The sequence below is a fragment of the Haliotis rubra genome, unplaced genomic scaffold, assembly GCF_003918875.1.
Source record: "Haliotis rubra isolate DU_JTF1 unplaced genomic scaffold, ASM391887v1 Scf916, whole genome shotgun sequence".
Classification (NCBI taxonomy): domain Eukaryota; kingdom Metazoa; phylum Mollusca; class Gastropoda; order Lepetellida; family Haliotidae; genus Haliotis; species Haliotis rubra.
In genome coordinates this window covers 174,503-193,109 of record NW_025767653.1, presented here as the reverse complement: position 1 = coordinate 193,109, position 18,607 = coordinate 174,503, and the positions used below count along the sequence as shown (strand labels likewise).

The 18,607-nt window shown below is 44.3% G+C and overlaps 1 protein-coding gene across 1 annotated transcript; it reads left to right on the top strand.

The window, feature by feature from the left end:
* Nucleotides 1-1,498: 1,498 nt before the first annotated feature.
* On the top strand, nt 1,499-8,324 carry LOC124264244. Its single transcript, XM_046698980.1, has 5 exons — nt 1,499-3,424; nt 4,560-5,791; nt 5,967-6,059; nt 6,172-7,445; nt 7,756-8,324. The coding sequence occupies exons 1-5, from the start codon at nt 1,499-1,501 to the stop codon at nt 8,322-8,324; spliced, it is 5,094 nt and encodes a 1,697-aa protein (XP_046554936.1).
* The last annotated feature ends 10,283 nt before the right edge of the window (nt 8,325-18,607 follow it).

The following is an 18,607-nucleotide window of genomic DNA, read 5'->3' as shown; positions in this document are numbered from 1 at the left end:
CGGCGGTCTCTAAAACATCGAGTCAGGACCAGACAATCCAGTGATCAACAATAGTCCAGTTATATGGCGGCGGTCTCTAAAACATCGAGTCAGGACCAGACAATCCAGTGATCAACAATAGTCCAGTTATATGGCGGCGGTCTCTAAAACATCGAGTCAGGACCAGACAATCCAGTGATCAACAATATTCCAGTTATATGGCGGCGGTCTCTAAAACATCGAGTCAGGACCAGACAATCCAGTGATCAACAATATTCCCGTTATATGGCGGCGGTCTCTAAAACATCGAGTCAGGACCAGACAATCCAGTGATCAACAATATTCCAGTTATATGGCGGCGGTCTCTAAAACATCGAGTCAGGACCAGACAATCCAGTGATCAACAATATTCCAGTTACTAGTATATGGCGGCGGTCTCTAAAACATCGAGTCAGGACCAGACAATCCAGTGATCAACAATATTCCAGTTATATGGCGGCGGTCTCTAAAACATCGAGTCAGGACCAGACAATTCAGTGATCAACAATATTCCAGTTATATGGCGGCGGTCTCTAAAACATCGAGTCACGACCAGACAATCCAGTGATCAACAATATTCCAGTTATATGGCGGCGGTCTCTAAAACATCGAGTCAGGACCAGACAATCCAGTGATCAACAGCATGAGCGTCGTTTCAAGCAACTGGAAACGATGACATGTGACCAACCAAGTCAACGAGCCTGACAACCCGATTCCGTTAGTCGCCTCTTACGACAAGCATGGGTCACTGAAGACCAATTTTAACCCACAGATGTTCATCTAGGCCCTGCGAAGAGATTCTGGCTAGGCAAGTCCCCCTCAGAACACGAAAGCCTTTTTTAACACACGCATTCGTCTTGTTTGGTGGATGCCGGTGAAACACAATCGTCACGATCCTGGGATTCGAAGCTATCAGAGATTTCCCAATGAACGAACGGACCAATGAATGAATGAAACAAAAGACACCGACAGGAAATGTAAAACCGCAGAAAGAAAAGTAACACACACAATATGCAGAATTTTTTTGTGTTGTGAAATGACGTCACTGTACCGATCGTGGATTATGGCGTCATTGATTTGTGACGTCATAACTTATGGGAACCATACACTTTTCGCTTCTAGAAATTTTCTACCTTAGAAGATAACATTCATGCTACATGGACTTAGTAAAGAAAGTCCGTGACAGCATCTGAGGCGTAGACTCGTTAATGTTCTAATGTATTTCATGGACAATATTTACAATCTCGTGTGACGTGATTGATACAAGATGGACAGCACTTGGAGATGTTTGTGACGTCACGCCATTGTTGATGCGGACTTTCTGCCAACACGACGTTCTATCTCGCATCTCACTATGAAGATTGAAATCGTCGAATCCAAGACATCGCCTTCACTCAAGTGTTGGAGTGGGGCTCCGGAAAGTTCGTTTGTCGCATTTTACGATGGTATCGTATCCAGCGCTGTAAAATTCTTACCAGGAATGGCGAACCAGAAGTCAACCAGCGCATGGAATCGGGAAGAACTGGAAAGTCTCCATGTAACATTCAACCAAAGGAGCGCTGCCAGGACAACTGCAATCATGCCAGGTATTGTACAACACCTGAAGCCTCAACCGTTACGACACGTGCATCTGCAAGGATTCAAGAATATGGAAAGTATATGCAACGAAGAGTTCCTGTCAATGGCACGTACGTTAGTTCTTGATTATAAAGGCTTTCTGGAGGACCAACTCTCAAGACTTCTGAACCTGGCTCTACTCAAGCGTGAGCACAGTCTATCTACCGCCTACAACCTAGCTATGTTAGCCACAATGGGCCCAAGTGAGGTCGAATCTCTGGTATGCAATACCTCAAACTCACGGTATCTGGCTGGACACAAGAACGGATTCCCCTTCGTCGCATTTTACGATGGGGCCGCAAACACGGCTGTTATATTCTTAGCAGGAGCTGTTGACCAGATAAACGGCTTGGCAACAAGCTCAAGAATGAAGGAAAGACCATTTGTTGCTCTTTACGATGGGATGGTAGCCACTGCTCAGATATTTTTACCAGGAGCTGTAGAGCAAGCATATGCTCTGGCTCCAAGCAATGGACTTAAAGCAGGACGCTTGAGACGCTCGTATGTCGCGTGTTACGAAGGCGAGGCAGCCTTTGCACGTGCACTAATGCCAGTTAATGCACAACTGAAGCCTCGCCCATTGCGACATGTGCCACTGGTCGGATTCAAAAGTATGGAAAGTGCGTCTATGACATACAACGAAGAGTTCTTGTCCACGGTTCGGACACTGGTGCTTGATTATAGAGACTTTCTGCAGGACCAACTCTCAAGCCTTCTGAACCTGGCCATTCTCAAGCACGAACAAAGTTTGTCTACAGCCTACAACCAAGCAATGTTAGCCACAATGGGCCCACGTGAGATTAATCGTCTGGTGATCCCGTCCTCAAACCCACGGTATATGGCTGGACCCAACAAAGGACTTCCCTTCGTTGCATTTTACAATGGGACTGCAAATACGGCTGTTATATTTTTACCAGGAGCTGTTGACCAGATAAACGGCTTCACAACAAGCTCAAGAAAGAAGGTAGGGCCATTTGCTGCTTTTTACGACGGGATTGAAGCCACTGCTCAGATATCCTTGCAAGGAGCTGTAGAACAAACATGTGCCCTGACCACACGCAATGGAAGTAAGACAGGACTCTGGAGACGCTCGTATGTTGCTCTCTCCGAAATAAGGGCCGCCTCTGCAAGTGCCCTAATGCTAGGTAATGCTCAACACCTGAAGCCTCAGCCATTAAGACACGTGCAACTGGTAGGGTCCAAGAATTATGAAAGTCCATATAACGAAGAGTTCTTGTCCATGGTACGTACATTAGTGCTTGATTATAGAGAATTTCTGGAGGACCAACTCTCAAGCCTTCTGAACCTGGCTCATCTCAAGCGTGAACACAATCTGTCTGTAGCCTACAACCAAGCAATGTTAGCCACAATGGGCCCAGCTGAGGTTGAATCTTTGGTGAGCGCTCCCTCAAACCCACGATATCTGGCGAGACTCCCCTTCATCGCATTTTACGAAGAGGTCGTAGCTACGGCAGTGGTGTTCTTGTCTCGTCATGTGACAATCCCGCCGTCCCGGCCATCTACCCCACGGAAGTCAACTCGAATGGAGACTAAACCAAGCCAAGATATTGTACATAATGACGGAATCGTAGCCACAGCACACATTTTTCTACCATTCCTCCAGAAAAAGAGACAATCGGATGTTCAGATCATAAACCCAAGACCGCTAGTTCGACCTAAGTGGAGTTGGGTTGAAAAATGTCGTCTGCTCAAAGACAAACTGGACGGACTTCCACTAAGGTACAAACCCCGTACCGCCAAGTACATCACCTTCGAGGAGAAAGAAATTGTAAGTATCCATTTATCACTATAAGTGCCTGGAAATATGTGTTTGCGCGACAATGTTGAATATATAAGAAAACACGGCGGTATTATTAAGTATAGTATATTAAGTCTTAAGTCTTGTCCCCGAGTACTGAAAAATATGAACACTGAGGGACACTTTGGACCTGCCTGTCCAACAAAACCCCACACCCACACTCCCTCACGGAGGTGCGCATACACAAACACACGCACATACACCATAAATATGTAAAAAAAGTCGCTCTCTGTATTATCAGTGAATGGTCTCTGTTGTTCATGAAGTCAGTTGTATGTGTGGCATCAGTTTTAGTTTGAAAGTTTAATTCGATAAGATTCCCGTTCAAAGTTTGAACACATACAGATATTCAGTATTACAGTAGACCCGTGAAGGTCCGGGTTAGAATGAACCTTCAGTAACCCATGCTTGTCGTATAAGAGGCAACTAACGGGATCAGGTGGTCAGGCTCGCTTGCTTGGTTGACATATGTCATCGGTTCCCATTTGCGCAGGTCGATGCTCATGCTGTTGATCACTGGATTGTCTGGTCCAGACTCGATTATTTACAGACCGCCGCCATTTGGCTGGAATATTTGCGGCGTAATATTTAACTCACACACTCAGTATTATAGTAACAAATAAACGCCATCAAAATAAGTAAAACATGTCTAGGACAAGGAGGAGCAAGTTTCGCGATTGATTTCAGCAATATACGGTTATTATGATTAAATTTCATCGACAATGGTACCTTCTTTGAAATAATAACTAGCTCAAATTTCAATGTTATATTTGAAGATAAGCACATGGCCTATTCGACACAAGCTGAGCATCTAAACGCAGAAACATACGGTCTAACTGCAGTTTTCACAATAAACAAATGGCAGTCCTTCCCTGTATATTATACCCAATACGTATCAACATTGGCTCAGGTAAAGTGTTGCATGCATGGTGTGTTTCATATCAAAGACTTAGCGCCTCTAGGACGTCTTTGCTAAACAATGGGAATTCAAATTTACGTTGAAGACAAGATGAACTTCTTGTATGCATGAATATAGTAACAGCCTGTTTTTGCCCACAATACTATACAACAAAATATTGCATGATATGTTCCTCTCTTCACATAGGACACCCGGCAGCGTATCCTCAACACCATCCCCTCCCTGAAGACTGTCTCCCCTGGGAGCTGTCTGGCCCAGAGTCCACTCACACCCTTCTACTCTCTTGAGGACACATACCCTGACATGGTCTCTGCCACCTTAACGGACCTGGCCACTCAACACATGAAGTACTTCAGGGCAAGTCCCAGCAGGGCACCAGGTCGACGGGCTGGTCGAACTCAAATCCAGATCTTGGAAGACCTGTACTGGGAAATGCTGAGGAAGATGGGTGCACCGGAGACAGCAGACGAGATTGCTTGCAGACGACAGCAGGAGATATGTTTCACTAGGAAACTCTGGTATGGGTCTGTCATCAAGAGGACCAAACTCAAATCCGATCATAAGGGCAAGTCAATGTTGAACACCAGAGCTGCCCAGCTGAACGACACAGCTTGTCTTAACACAAATAACAACGGTTACACCAAAGAAGAAGGTGACTGTGATCGTGACACTACCGACTCTTCTGTCTTTGGGTCCAAGTCGGACCAGGGGTTCTCCATAGGTCAGGATCTTGCCAGGAAGAAACCAAGGCACAGCTACCTGAACAAACGCCACTCTGATGGCTATAGATCTCGTAACAGGGGACCAGCGGGTGTGGGCGGAACATATGCTGATTTTCACAAAACGCATTTGGAGCCAGCACAACATGACTCCGGGATGGACACGGGCCAGTTCGCAGATTCACCGCTGCTGCAGTGCCAGAGCAAAGACTCAAACTTTGCACAAAGAGGACCAGACAAAACCTTCAATCCACCTGATCGTGGTTTGGGTCGGATGTCTTTAGCTACACATGAGCCTTCTACTCTGAGACATGGTGGAAAGTTCTTTGAAGAGGCTTTGTTCCAGAAGGGTACCCTTGAGGATGATGCTATTAATCTCAAAGAGTTGTTCAAAGACGTGTCAAACTTTGATTCCCTCAGTGATGTTCCAGAATCCATCTTGCAGAGAGTTCTCCTTCTAACATGCAAACCATTTCTTAAAGATGGATACAGCAGTGGCTTGTCTTTCCTGTCAAACCTCATAGAGAGCCCTGAGTGTAGTCCTGTACAACCTATCCAGAACCTGGAACACTGTACGGGTCAGTGCACATCAGCAGGAAGTGCTGCAGTAAGTCCCACAGACTCTTCAACAGAGGAGGACGAGGACAACACTATCCAGAAGCAAAGAGACGCACTGTACAGAGAGACCTGTGGTATGAGGTAGGTGTTTTGTGAATGCATTGGAGTAGGTGTTGTTGTGAATACATTGGAATATTGTTTGATGAAAAGTAATGCGTGATATGTGTATGATGTTGTGATGCTATTCAAGTCAAGGTATAAGTTGCGTTCTATGCGTTAATAAGGCCTAGGTTATCACACCTATTCCTCATTTCAGACTTGAACAGTTTCCAGTGTTTGAGGCTAAATCTACCCATGATGACGACTTCATGGGAGACCTTTCCTTTACTGACAACAGTCCAGACGATAGGTACGTGACATTGAATAGTGAACTACTTGATTATAAATCAACATATTGTTACCAGTAACATTGCAGTGATTAATGACGTGATCACATCATGACTTTGGCTTTGATGTTTCAGGGCTGAGTCTCCACGTTCCTTCCTGCACGATGAATTCATCCACGAGGATGACGTCCTGGACATTCCTACCTTGAGCATCCTGTCTCCCTCTCGAGCCTCTCTCGGACAAGCCTATCACAGTGATCATGGAATCACTTCTCTCTGCACCCTAGACCACGATGAGTACAAACCAGCCAGCCATGAACCCTTTCCTTCTGAGTACGTCTTCAAGAGGGCGTGTGGACGTTCCTTTAGAGTGTCTTCGGAATTCTGGCACATACAAATCCCAACTCTCCCGTCAGACATGGTCGACTACAAAGTGGAATCAGATGGTCTCACTGAAATAGTTATCGGGTCAGGAGGTTTTGGGGACGTATATGCAGCAACGTTAATGGTGTCCCCTGGCCAGAGTAGAGACGTGGTGGTTAAAGAACACTTCACGGACAAGACAACACAGGAGTCCATCGCTAATGAGGCAAAGATCACCATGTACCTTGAGTCCACAGGCTGCGTCCCTATCTGTTATGGACTATTGAGTGACGAGGAGGATGGCTACAACATCGTGATGGAGTATGTTGGAACAGGACAAACACTTTATGATGTAATGCGCGAGTTGGAATTGCCAAGATTACACTGGCTGAATATTGTGTGCCAGCTCGTCAGTGGACTGAATAAAATCCACAAGAAAGATGTTCTCATCAATGACATCAAGTCAGACAATATACTTGTGGACATGTCTGGAGAACTGCCCTTGGTCAAGTTCTGTGACATGGGAACAGCGTCATACAAATCAGGGGTAACCTACAGAGGGGACATGAAGAATTGTGTACATCTAGCTCCTGAGGCCTGTGCTCACGCTGAGACAACCGCTGCATGTGATGTATTCAGTCTTGGCAGAGTCCTGAAGAAGATCCATGGCGTTTCCCATATCTCAACCTTGTTGGTACTTTCTGACCTGTGTATGGCTGAGGAGCCATCCAGTCGTCCCACTCTCGAGGCTGCAAACCAGCTGTTGCAGGGGGAGTACACCAGGGAGATCATGTTCCCCACACTGACCGTGCCATCACACGGCTACCTTGACTGCATTGATGAGGAATCACAGGAAGAAACTCCCGGGTCTATACTCAGAGTTAACACACCAGTCGACACTGACCTGCCTACACCTGCAGGTCCTGGTACAGCTGAAGTTAGTGGTGCTGTCTCAGGTGATAGTAAATCAGGCAGTTGCAGCCAAAGAAGCAGCAGGAGTGGCAAAGTCTCGCCATCAAATGACAAGGCCTCGGTCACAACGATAAGTAAACATGAATTGGGCACATCATTAGCTGCTGCTGATCCTGCTGAGATCCAGGACATCTATTCCATTTCCATCGATCATGTGCTATACATCCAGGGCACTGGATCATCTCATAGACACACCGTATCAAAAATGAACATGACAAAAGGCGTCGATTCCTCTGCTGAGATCACAGATACATCTATTGTTGCTTCCAAGTCTGCACAAAAACAAACGGAAACAGTGGTTAACAATACTAGTGGTGATCTAGCCAAGTCTGCACAAAGTGGACGTGCACATACAGTTAACATTGTGGATGTTGCCACTTCCAGGTCTGTACAACATGGAAATGGAAGTTTGGACACTATACCACCAGAGGGAACTTGTGAACTCCCCTGCCTTTAGTTCGCCAAATGGATCGTATGGGTTCTACGCGCCACCTGTGCCTCCATCTTCTCCTGCATCATCATGTGCATCTTGCCACCTCCACCCGACATCTTCATCCATGGAACTGTCCCTTGCTGCTATCTCACCCAAGTTTGCCGTTACCATGGAAACTCTCGACACTGCATCTAGTGAACATCAAACATCCCCAAGTCATACTTACCATGCTACATCCGAGACGTTTGTTGATGCTCTCGAGGATCACCTTGATGCTGATGCCGACCCTGAGGGTCATCATACTGATGTTGATGTTAACGAGGCTGCTGTCGTTGATGTGGACGGGAACCCTACTTCTCCCAGCCTGGAAGCTCTCCACGTGGCGGAGTACCGCGTTCTGTGCCAAGCAGAGCTGGAGGTGTACAACAAGTACTGTGAGGACACATCAGTGTACGAGAATTATCTGCCCCTGGTCCTGCCGCTGTTGATGCTCCCCCTTGGATTCTTTGGATTCATATAGACTTTGGATCGGGTTTGGACATTTTTATAAGGAGAACATTTATTTATTTGAGTGTGTGTGATTTAAGTCCAGAGGAAACGTGATGTGATACATATTTCTTATTGCAGTTGTGATGTATGCGTATTGCCTTATACGTATTTGAAATCCAGTCACAATGAAAACATGAAAATATGTTTGAAAAGGTCATTGTGGATCTAACTTATTAACTTTCATCTAATATGGCTTTTCAAATGATAAAAATTGTTGAAAATTGTCCACAAAAATGCATTTTATGTTATTTGAACGTCTGTGATTCCCTATCCGGTGATTTATGCCTGGAAACATCTGTGATAATTTGTTGTATACATGTACACTGTATAAATGTATGGATATTTTACAACTTGAATACAATGCTCATCTGTTTTGAATGTTATACTGCTATTTTGCTATTTTTATTGTTTTATGAATCTTCTCCTGTGACAAACCATATGTTTTCGGACCGCCTCCGTGGTGTAGTGGTAAGAGCGTCCGCCCGGAGAGCGGAAGGTCGCGGGTTCGATCCCCGACCGCGTCATACCAAAAGACGTTAACATATGGTACTTGTTGGTCCCTGCCGGGCGCTCGGCATTAGTGGGTACAACAAGGACTGGTCGGCTCAGAGTCAGTATAATGTGTCGGAGTGGGGTATTCATGCTTCACTGCGGCATGGTATCTCAGTGGGCTAGCACTATAAAACCAGCTTAAGTCTGGGCTAGTACAAGCAGCCGCACATACACATACACACGCATGCACGTCGTCATATGAGCGAAATATTCTCAAGCACGACGTAAAACCCAATTTCACCTCACCTCACCTCACCTCACCATATGTTTTCGAATACACCGATCTTTACCTTATTCAAACTTTGTGTCATGTTGTTTACCTCCATAGGTACTACTGACATAGCTGTTGTGGGCTCCTAGCGGCAATACACCCGTGAAGATCCGGGTTAGAATTAGTCTTCAGCAACCCATCCTTGTCCTAAGAGGCGACTAATCGGGTGGTCGGGCTCGCTGACATGACGTCGTATCGCAGTTGCGTAGATCGATGTTCATGCTGTTGAGACCGCTGCTATATAGCTGGAATATTGTTTGCAAGCCATGGGCTCCGATCATTATATCAACCACTTATTATTGGTCTAGCCATGATTGTGTATATGCTTCCGTCATTAACCTGCACTATACATATATATTGCTGACCGCAATTTTAGATAACAAACAGATAAACAAAGTTGCTACAAATTGCACAAACAACTGTCAGTGAGGTGAGGTGAGGTGAGGTGAAATTGGGTTTAACGTCGTTCTTGAGAATATTTCGCTCATATGACGACGTGCATGCGTGTGTATGTGTATTTGCGGCTGCTTGTACTAGCCCAGACTGAAGCTGGTTTTATAGTGCTAGCCCACTGAGATACCATGCCGCAGTGAAGCATGAATACCCCACTCAGACACATTATACTGACTCCGAGCCGATCAGTCCTTGTTGTACCCATTAATGCCGAGCGTCAGGCGGGGACCAACACGTACCATATTTTAACGTCTTTTGGTATGACGCGGTCGGGGATCGAACCCGCGACGTTCCGACAAGTGTCAGTCTAACACCTGCATGATCAAACAAGAACAAACGTAACGCTGGGGTAACAATTGCACAAACAATCCCCAAACCGTTTGGGTACCACTGACACTTAGTCTAATAAACGTCAGAGTAACACTTGTACATTGGTAATACTATTTCTTAAAGTTGTAAAATCTTCGTTTTTGTTTGAAATGTATAAGTGAATGTTTTACAAACTTTCTTAACAGTATGGAGAAACACATCAGACCACTGAAATGTCAGTATTACGTTCTTTCACGTCCGATACATTTTGTTACAAATGGCATTTTTTTTATTCAGATTGTCAACATCGAAATCCACCTGCCACTTAATGTCAATGATTTGCACGTGCAAGTCACTCTATTCATGGAAAGTGGAGGACAATACACATGCGTTGCTGCTTTTCACTATCGTTCACTCTTCAGGTACCTGTTTGAAATCGCAGCTTAAAATGAGACGTTTTTTGACACTTGCTGAAGGGGGCCAGGCTGTGGGCCTTTTGGAATCTGGTCAAACTCAGCTGCAGGTTGCTGTCCACTGCTATTGGTAGACTGCGGCAGAGATTTCAAACCAATGGGTCCGTGGAATATGCACTTCGAGTCACAACAGTCCGAGATGATAGACACATGATCAATACTGCGTTACGTTACAGATTCCTTAACGCTGCAGATCTTCAGACAGAACACTTCGATGTTAACATTGTAAGGATATCCAGGAACACCGACGTTTAAGGGCAGCCGGATTCCGCTGTAGGCGACCTGCAGATGCAACCTGCGACCATAGATGCAACTGTGGCCACGAAGAACCGATTTGGCGGGTGGTCGGTCATGGTTTGGACAGGAATAACTCCAACTTGACGTACTCCACTGCACGTGGTAGACGGTAATCTTACCGGACAGCGTTATCGGGACAATATTCTGGCTCCTATAACAGTACCATTCCTGCATGCTATGCATGGCTTTTATGGTCGACCCTCTTTACTGCAAGACGACAACGCTGGGCCTCATAGGGCCAGGATTGTCACGGAATTCCATAGGCAGCAGGGTGTAGAGCGGATGGAGTGGCCAGCATGCTCGACAGACCTCAACCCAATTGAGCATGCCGGGGAAGAACTGTATATGTATACTCATGCCAATAATGGTTGTCACCCCTTCATTTTTTTTAATTGGAGAGGGGTGTGAGGTGTGGGGGTTGGGGTGGGGAGGGGCTGACAACGTCTTTGTTGGCATGAGTATATAATGCAGCTCTCTTTGTACCATACAAATATAAATGAAGTTATTTAAAAAAAGAACTATATGAGTTGGAAAGAACCATCTTTTCAATCCCTAAGCGTTGTAAAGTTGGTACCTGGCATACTCTTCTGTACAGCACATTACAAAACAGGTGAAATGAAGATCAACACATCCTACCCAGACCCTAAAGTAAGTATATGATATAAATAAAGGGAACCGACGTAACATCGTTAAAGTATTTACGTTATTTCAACAGTTATTAACATTTCGACCGCCTCCGTGGTGTAGTCGTTAAAGCGTCCGCCCGGAGAGCGGAAGGTCGCGGGTTCGATCTCCGACCGCGTCATACCAAAAGACGTTAAAATATGGTACTTGCTGGTCCCCGTCTGGCGCTCGGCATTAATGGGTACAACAAGGACTGGTCGGCTCGGAGTCAGTATAATGTGTCTGAGTGGGGTATTCATGTTTCACTTGCGGCATGGTATCTCAGTGGGCTAGCACTATAAAACCAGTTTCAGTCTGGGCTAGGACAAGCAGCCGCACATACACGTACACACGCATGCACGTCGTCATATGAGCGAAATATTCTCAAGTACGACGTTAAACCCAATTTCACCTCACCTATTAACATTTCTCGGCAGTTGAAAGTTTTGAGATGATCCGCATATTCTGGTGATCAGGAACTGACTTAACCACGTGGTCCCACTGATTGCTCATTTTCCCAATAATATGGTAGATGTAACACATATTTTGTTGCTCATTATAGGCGAAACGTTTCTGTATACAATGGACTGTTAACATTTAGCAAGTTGATTCTATTGTTATTTGAGACGGGTTGTCCCGAATGAGTTACCTTTTCCTGACGTGCCAACGATAGAAGACCACGATGATACGAGGGGCGTTCATTAAAGATTTCCCCTCACCCACTTGCAGTGGACTTACTGGCACGAAACTTGGCACAGTTATTAGTCCAGCTCTACATAGCAACCACCAAGGGTAACACACTTCTACCATCGTTTTATGCAACTGTAAAGACCTTGCTCAGTAGGTTGCGTATCAAACCATGACTTGACTTCCGAAATCAGTGTTTCATCATCTGGGAAGCGTGTTCCCTTAAACAATGACGTCATAGTTGGAAAGAGAGGGAAATCAGATGGTGCATGGTGTGTGATAAGTCTGCCTGGACATCTTGGCACATGTCCAAAAGAGCCTTTGAGCAACTGACTCGTTCCTGCTTCTGAAAAGGTGTGAGCAACCTGGGATCCATCGTAAACACCTTATGCATGTGCAAATTGTCAAGAATGATATTTTTCCACAGACCCTACACTGAACTTGACATCATGGGCTTACTGGCGAACGTTATACGGCGATCTTCCTAAATGACAGTCTCCACTTGACGGACAGTGTCTTCATCAATGGCTGAATGAGGTCGACCAGGAATGGGAGCAGTTTCCACAGATTTCCGACCACATTTAAACTGGCGATGCCAGTGTTTAACTACGTCATACGATGGGGCATCCTCCCCATAAGTTGCTTTCATTTCATCAAAGGTCTCTTTTGGTGTGCGACCTTTCAAGTACAAAAAGTTGATCACAGCTCGGTACTCAACTGGCTCCACCTCACTTCAATATAACCCTTGTCAAAGAAATAGCTTTAATAGTTCAATGCTGAAATTACCACACGACCCATACATGAAGTTACAGCCACATGTAAAAACCAGAAGTGGGTCAGGGGAAATCTTTAATGAACGCCCCTCGTAGGTATCGTCGTTACTTCAAGTAAACTTCCGGTTCACATCACGTGAAACAAAATGTATCACCTTGAAGAACACTGTCACGGCTCTAAAATAACACACTGACAGTAGAAACCCATCGAGGTTAACAGTTTCTACGTGTTAATGTACGTCACACTGATCAGGAATACCCTTACGCACTGTACCGCCGAAGGCATATTTGTACCGCTCTGAATCTATTTTGCTCAACTCGAAATTTATTATTAATATTATTGAAAGTGGACATTATTTGTGACGCATGTGATATGATAAGGTACATCTTAACGCAGAGAGCAAACGAACTGGTTTTAATAAAGACTGACAGTTCCAATTGCACTGTAAAGATGGCAGAGGTTGGCACTAATACAAGCAGCCACTGGAAAAGAATGTGGTTCATCTCTATTGAAGTGGAAAGAAAACTTAATTTCACCTTACGCTGTCCAAACAATTTCTTACACTCGCTTTGATAGAAAAAACCCAAAAGGCAATATTCATCACTGTCTTCTTTCGTGGAAGAATAAAGTATTTTTCCCCTGTGTAACTCTTGCTTTACAGCACATGGAGAGCTATCTCCCCTGAATAACACTCGCAGCAGGAAGGCAACCAATGCTTTTGCACACTAAACCTCGGCTTCTTTTTCAGAAGCGGATTGAAAAGAAATAATGAACGTATAATGACATGTATCACTTTATTACAAAGGGCATGGACTTGCCATTTTCCCACAAACCGAAAGACTTCATAAATTGTAATGGGTTTTTTTCACATCTCTTTCCTCGCTCCCTTGTAACTCAAAATATCCACTCAAGGCTTTCTTCCTCGCATGGAATCCTCTCAAAATATATCAGTTGATTGGGTAAAATTCTGACTTAAAATATAGAGCCGAGTACGAAGACCACAATCTTAACACTGAACATCCTACAGGACGCCATGTATTGACCGAGCATACATGGACAATAGCTCGCACCACACTGGAACCGATGTATATTACAAAAATATGGAATTCTCCGGAACAAGTTCCTTATAAACAAGATGAAACATAGTCCAGAGGTCCGACTCAGTCTTTTGAAAATAACGTTTGGACCCTGATGACAAAACCAACTCTCATAAAACCCCATGTTTCACGCCTACGGATACTCCTGCACTGACTGGCTAACTGTCAGTCCGGTTAATCCAACCCAGTTTGACTCCGATCAACTTTCAGCTTCAAAAACACCATTTTTCTTCATTGGTTCACCCCTTCGATTCAAAAACTGCATGCCATTTCTCACAGAAACCACACAAGACATAATGGTGCTGCTGTTTTCTACTTTCGGAACTTGTCGCTTCATAGTTCATTCTCGAGATCCAGAAATCAGATTGTTGTCTATCAGATGCTTCGTGCATTCTTTATGACAGTACACGCATTGATGCCGATTGGCTGCTTCGGACGATCACGTGATACCCATGTCCCGAGATCTTCATGCACAGAGGTATCTTTTCGGAGAAACTGATTCGAGTGACAGTTGGCGTGATATTTAAATCAAACGCGGTCCAAGCGCCAATAAAATGGCCTATACTGGAATAACATGCAAATAGATGGGCAGAAACTGGTTGCTTTACACGTAATACTGCCGGTGTTCTATTCTTGTTGAACATAACTAATACTGAAAATGTAGGCGCCCTCGGTTACCATGATTACTTGACAACGTGAGTAAACGTCATGTGGTGGTTACGTTCACCATCCCCCCTCATTCGTAGGATTTAGGCAAGTGGTTAAAGTATCGCATTTCTGGAAGACAACATGCAACTTCCTATGTAATACCGATACGGTAGCGCTCCCCACCCTCAAGTCGAAACTGCACACACACACACACACACACACACACACACACACACACCTGACACGGCACTGTTTCTCACACACACAAATGTCTCACCGCAGTCGTAACAACCGGCTCTATCACAGTTTTAATAACGTTCATTTCAACCTGTATCATAGTATCACGTTTTCCCTAACCCTTATTATACTATTATAAAAGAATCACAATCGGGACTATTTTCACCGCCGTTTACATTTTTCTGTAAACATTAATTTAGTTTTTTCATATCTTCTCTGACACTCGTCTGGGTTTCTGACGTTCAATGGACACAATCTGTGTGTCGCGACTGGTTTTCAAGATATTTTATCAATATTCAGTCATATCTGATATGTGTCGTTAACTCTGCGTTTCATGTCACACAGTTCCTTTATTAATGTTTCGGAATTTTGGAGTCTTCTTTCATGATTTCAAAAAATAAAGTCTAAAAATGAAAATGTCTAATACACAGTCACTTCAATGTTCCAATTACGTAGTTCGGTTTGCATGATCACTGGATTGCCTGGTTCAGGCTTGATTATTTACAGAACGCCGCCTTACAGCTGGAATGCGCAAAGTCCTAACAAAAGAAGCCACTGCCACCCTTGTGCGGACACTGATTTTATCCCGCCTGGATTACTGCAACAGTTTACTGTTTGGCATCTCTTCGTCTCAACTCCATCGTCTTCAGAAAATCCAGAACAAAGCTGCACGCATCATCACTCTCACCAGTCCTGGCTGTCACATCTCTCCCATTCTAAACTCTCTACACTGGCTCCGTATTCGTGAAAGGATTGATTTCAAGATTCTCTGCCTCACCTATCAGTCTTTCTACAACTCAGGACCTTCCTACCTTCAAGACCTTCTGACACATTACTCTCCAGAAAGAACTCTGCGCTCATCACAACAACTGTTACTTGCTGTCCCGAGCTACAATCTCAAATCATTTGGCTCAAGAACCTTTTCATATGCAGCAGCTTCTCTGTGGAACTCTCTCCCAATCGAGTTAAAATCATCTCCTTCCCTAAGTACATTTAAAACACGACTAAAGACTCATCTATTTCTCCGCTACAAGTGACTTCCAATCATCCGTACCTGCCAGCTGTATATAGTTTTAACTTGAGTTCAGGAAGCGCTTTGAGCATATCCCTGTGACGTGGAAAGGCGCTATATAAATGGCCTATTATTATTATTATTATTATTAATATTGCTGAGAACGGTGTAAAACAACAAAAGTAAAAATAAATAAATAAACATTGTCCTTGTATGCCACCGTACTATTGTAACCTTCATGGAAACAGTGCTAACATTTAGTTTGAAAATACTCTGCATTTCCATTCCGCAGAGGCCCAGATAAGCTGCGTATCCGGGTAAAATACGCATGGAAAATTTCCAATTACGCATTGAAAAATAATTGTTGCGTACCAATTACGCATTTAAAATGTTACATACGCAAAAAGTTTAAAACAAATGCGTACGGAATATATTTATAAAAATCGCTTGCGTAATGAAAAAGACATCGATTGCTATCAAGTTGTACTGATAGTATAGGACTAGTGTTGTACTGTCAGTATAGGATGAGTGATTTGTTTTATGAAATCATTTCCAATATATTTAAGTTGGTTTTGATTAGGTATGACATAAGGCAGAACATACCTGCTTAGTAAACTTACTCAATGACATAATACTTAGGTGAGTAAAATGACCGAAATATGCACATATTTGAAAGCTGTGGGTAATGGAAAATGAAATACCCACTCAACATTCATAATACCCACTCCAAAAAAATACAGTGGGTACAGTACCAACTTGAGCTAAATCTCATCTGGAGCTCTGCATTCCCAAAACTAGGACAAACAAGTACAGACGAGCCATGGTGAACAGAGACAAGGAGCTGTCGCCTGGCTAGCTATCAGGTAGAGGGCCAAGTTGAAACATTCTTCAACATAAACAAATATATGACGTCACGGCAGTAGCTGTGCCTCGTTCTGGCGCACGGTGTCAAGGTCATAGGTTATTACACCTAATAACGATTTCATAAACCATTACTATATAAAAAGTAATACATTAAACAGAACAGCAGCAGCTCAGCGTAATGGTTCTTGGTGTGTTGGGCGATGAACGGGTCGAGATGATAAGGCGGTAATGTTCGTAGCCAATAATTCCCTGCAGCCCACTTCCGCTTCTCAAATTCTGGGAACATTATGAAGTAATTTGTGGTCGGTTAGGTAAAAATAATGGTCTTGAAACAACATGGCCGGGCTACTTGTACGAGATGCATTCGTTTGTCACCAGTTCACTCCGCACACATCGGCCTGATCCGGTCTCCTATTTTGTGACAACTCGTGTCATTCCGGGACAAGCCGAATGGTGGCGAATGTTTTCTTTTCACTGGTTCTCTGTTGCTGTTTCGTCCTGCGCAGTTAGGTAGGTGAATGTCTTTTCGCAACAAGCGACAATCCCTGTCTCTCCTGGTATCAAACCCGGGTACACAATCATCGGACGGTTTTCGCGATGTCATTAGCTGGAGTGAAATCACCTACTCTGAAGTTTCTCCAGGACAGTCCTAACTCTGACACCCAACAGTTCCTGGTAGCGTAGTGTGTCTGTGTCTACAATCCTTTTTCGCGTTTGGCAGTCATACCAACTATCTGGGCATGACCGGAAGTGATGTATTATGGCTACATCCGGTGGAATGACGTATCTGGAAGAAGACAAACCGGTATTATACATCTAAAGATCAACATGGACGAGTGAGGTTTACGCCAGTTTCAGCAATATTTTAGCAATATTACATTTGGTAAAGCAGAAACTGGCGCCACACGTACGTAAGTGGGGAATCAAACCGGGCCATTGGACGTGACGAGCAAGCACTTGACTAACCCACCGCCAGTGAAGAAAGATACTTTCAATGCCAGAAAATTAATGACTACCATTATTGGTCAGAGAGTACACTATTCCAGCAGCAAACTAAACAAGCTGCTCTCCTGAAGTTAAGTTGTTGAGTTGAGTTTTACGTCACATCGGCATTATTCCAGCCATATCCTGAAGTTAAGAATTAATATGACCGAGAATCAATATGACCAATGGATATGAACAAAATAACCCGAGTGTGTTGGGCTTAGGGACGCTTTGTGTATGACCCTAATATACTAAGGCAAATAACAGGGCGAACGCGTATTCAGGACAAAAGTCATTCTAGAAGGTACCAGAGTTGATCAGCTATTGGTGATCGAGTCAGACACGGCACAAAGTACCCAGTGGTGACACTGAATTCAGTGGTAGGTTGTGAATGATGTCTGTCAGACTGCCTCAGTTGTGAAGTGGACACACCGGTGCCCAGATTTGATCTCTGTCCGCGTGATATACTTTGAAAGATGGAACATGTTACCCCGTCTCGTCCGCGGCATTAACTGGACTAAAACAAGGTTCGGTCTTAGTCGTGTACCTTGTGTAGCCACAATAAACTGCACCATGGTGTCTGTGGGTTAGCACTACAACACCAGGGAAATAGTCCGCATACACGCACGCACATACGCCATACTAAGTACTACGCTAAATGTCCAATACCTCCCACTTATTCCAATGTTTGCAAGCGTTAGAAATTAGCAAGTATATCTGTAACCGGAAGTTGCTTGTTAGTACTCATCCTATCACACGTACGTTGTGTACTCTGACTTTACGAACACTTCGTGCGTACGACCGTAGCTTGTACGGTCAGGAATGTAGACAAATTTCTGCGACTCCCATCGGGGGGGATCTGTCTGTAGGAAGCGCATCGTCGTCAGTGTATTATTAGGATGAGACGGATCCCAGTCAGTGATGTGAAACTGT

Coding starts and splice junctions, on each gene's coding strand:
- LOC124264244 (XM_046698980.1), top strand. CDS start 1,499: ATGGCGAACCAGAAGTCAACCAGCGCATGGAATCGGGAAGAACTGGAA. Junction 6,060..6,171: donor GACAACAGTCCAGACGATAG/GTACGTGACATT, acceptor TTGATGTTTCAG/GGCTGAGTCTCCACGTTCCT. Junction 7,446..7,755: donor GGCCTCGGTCACAACGATAA/GTAAACATGAAT, acceptor TGCCACTTCCAG/GTCTGTACAACATGGAAATG.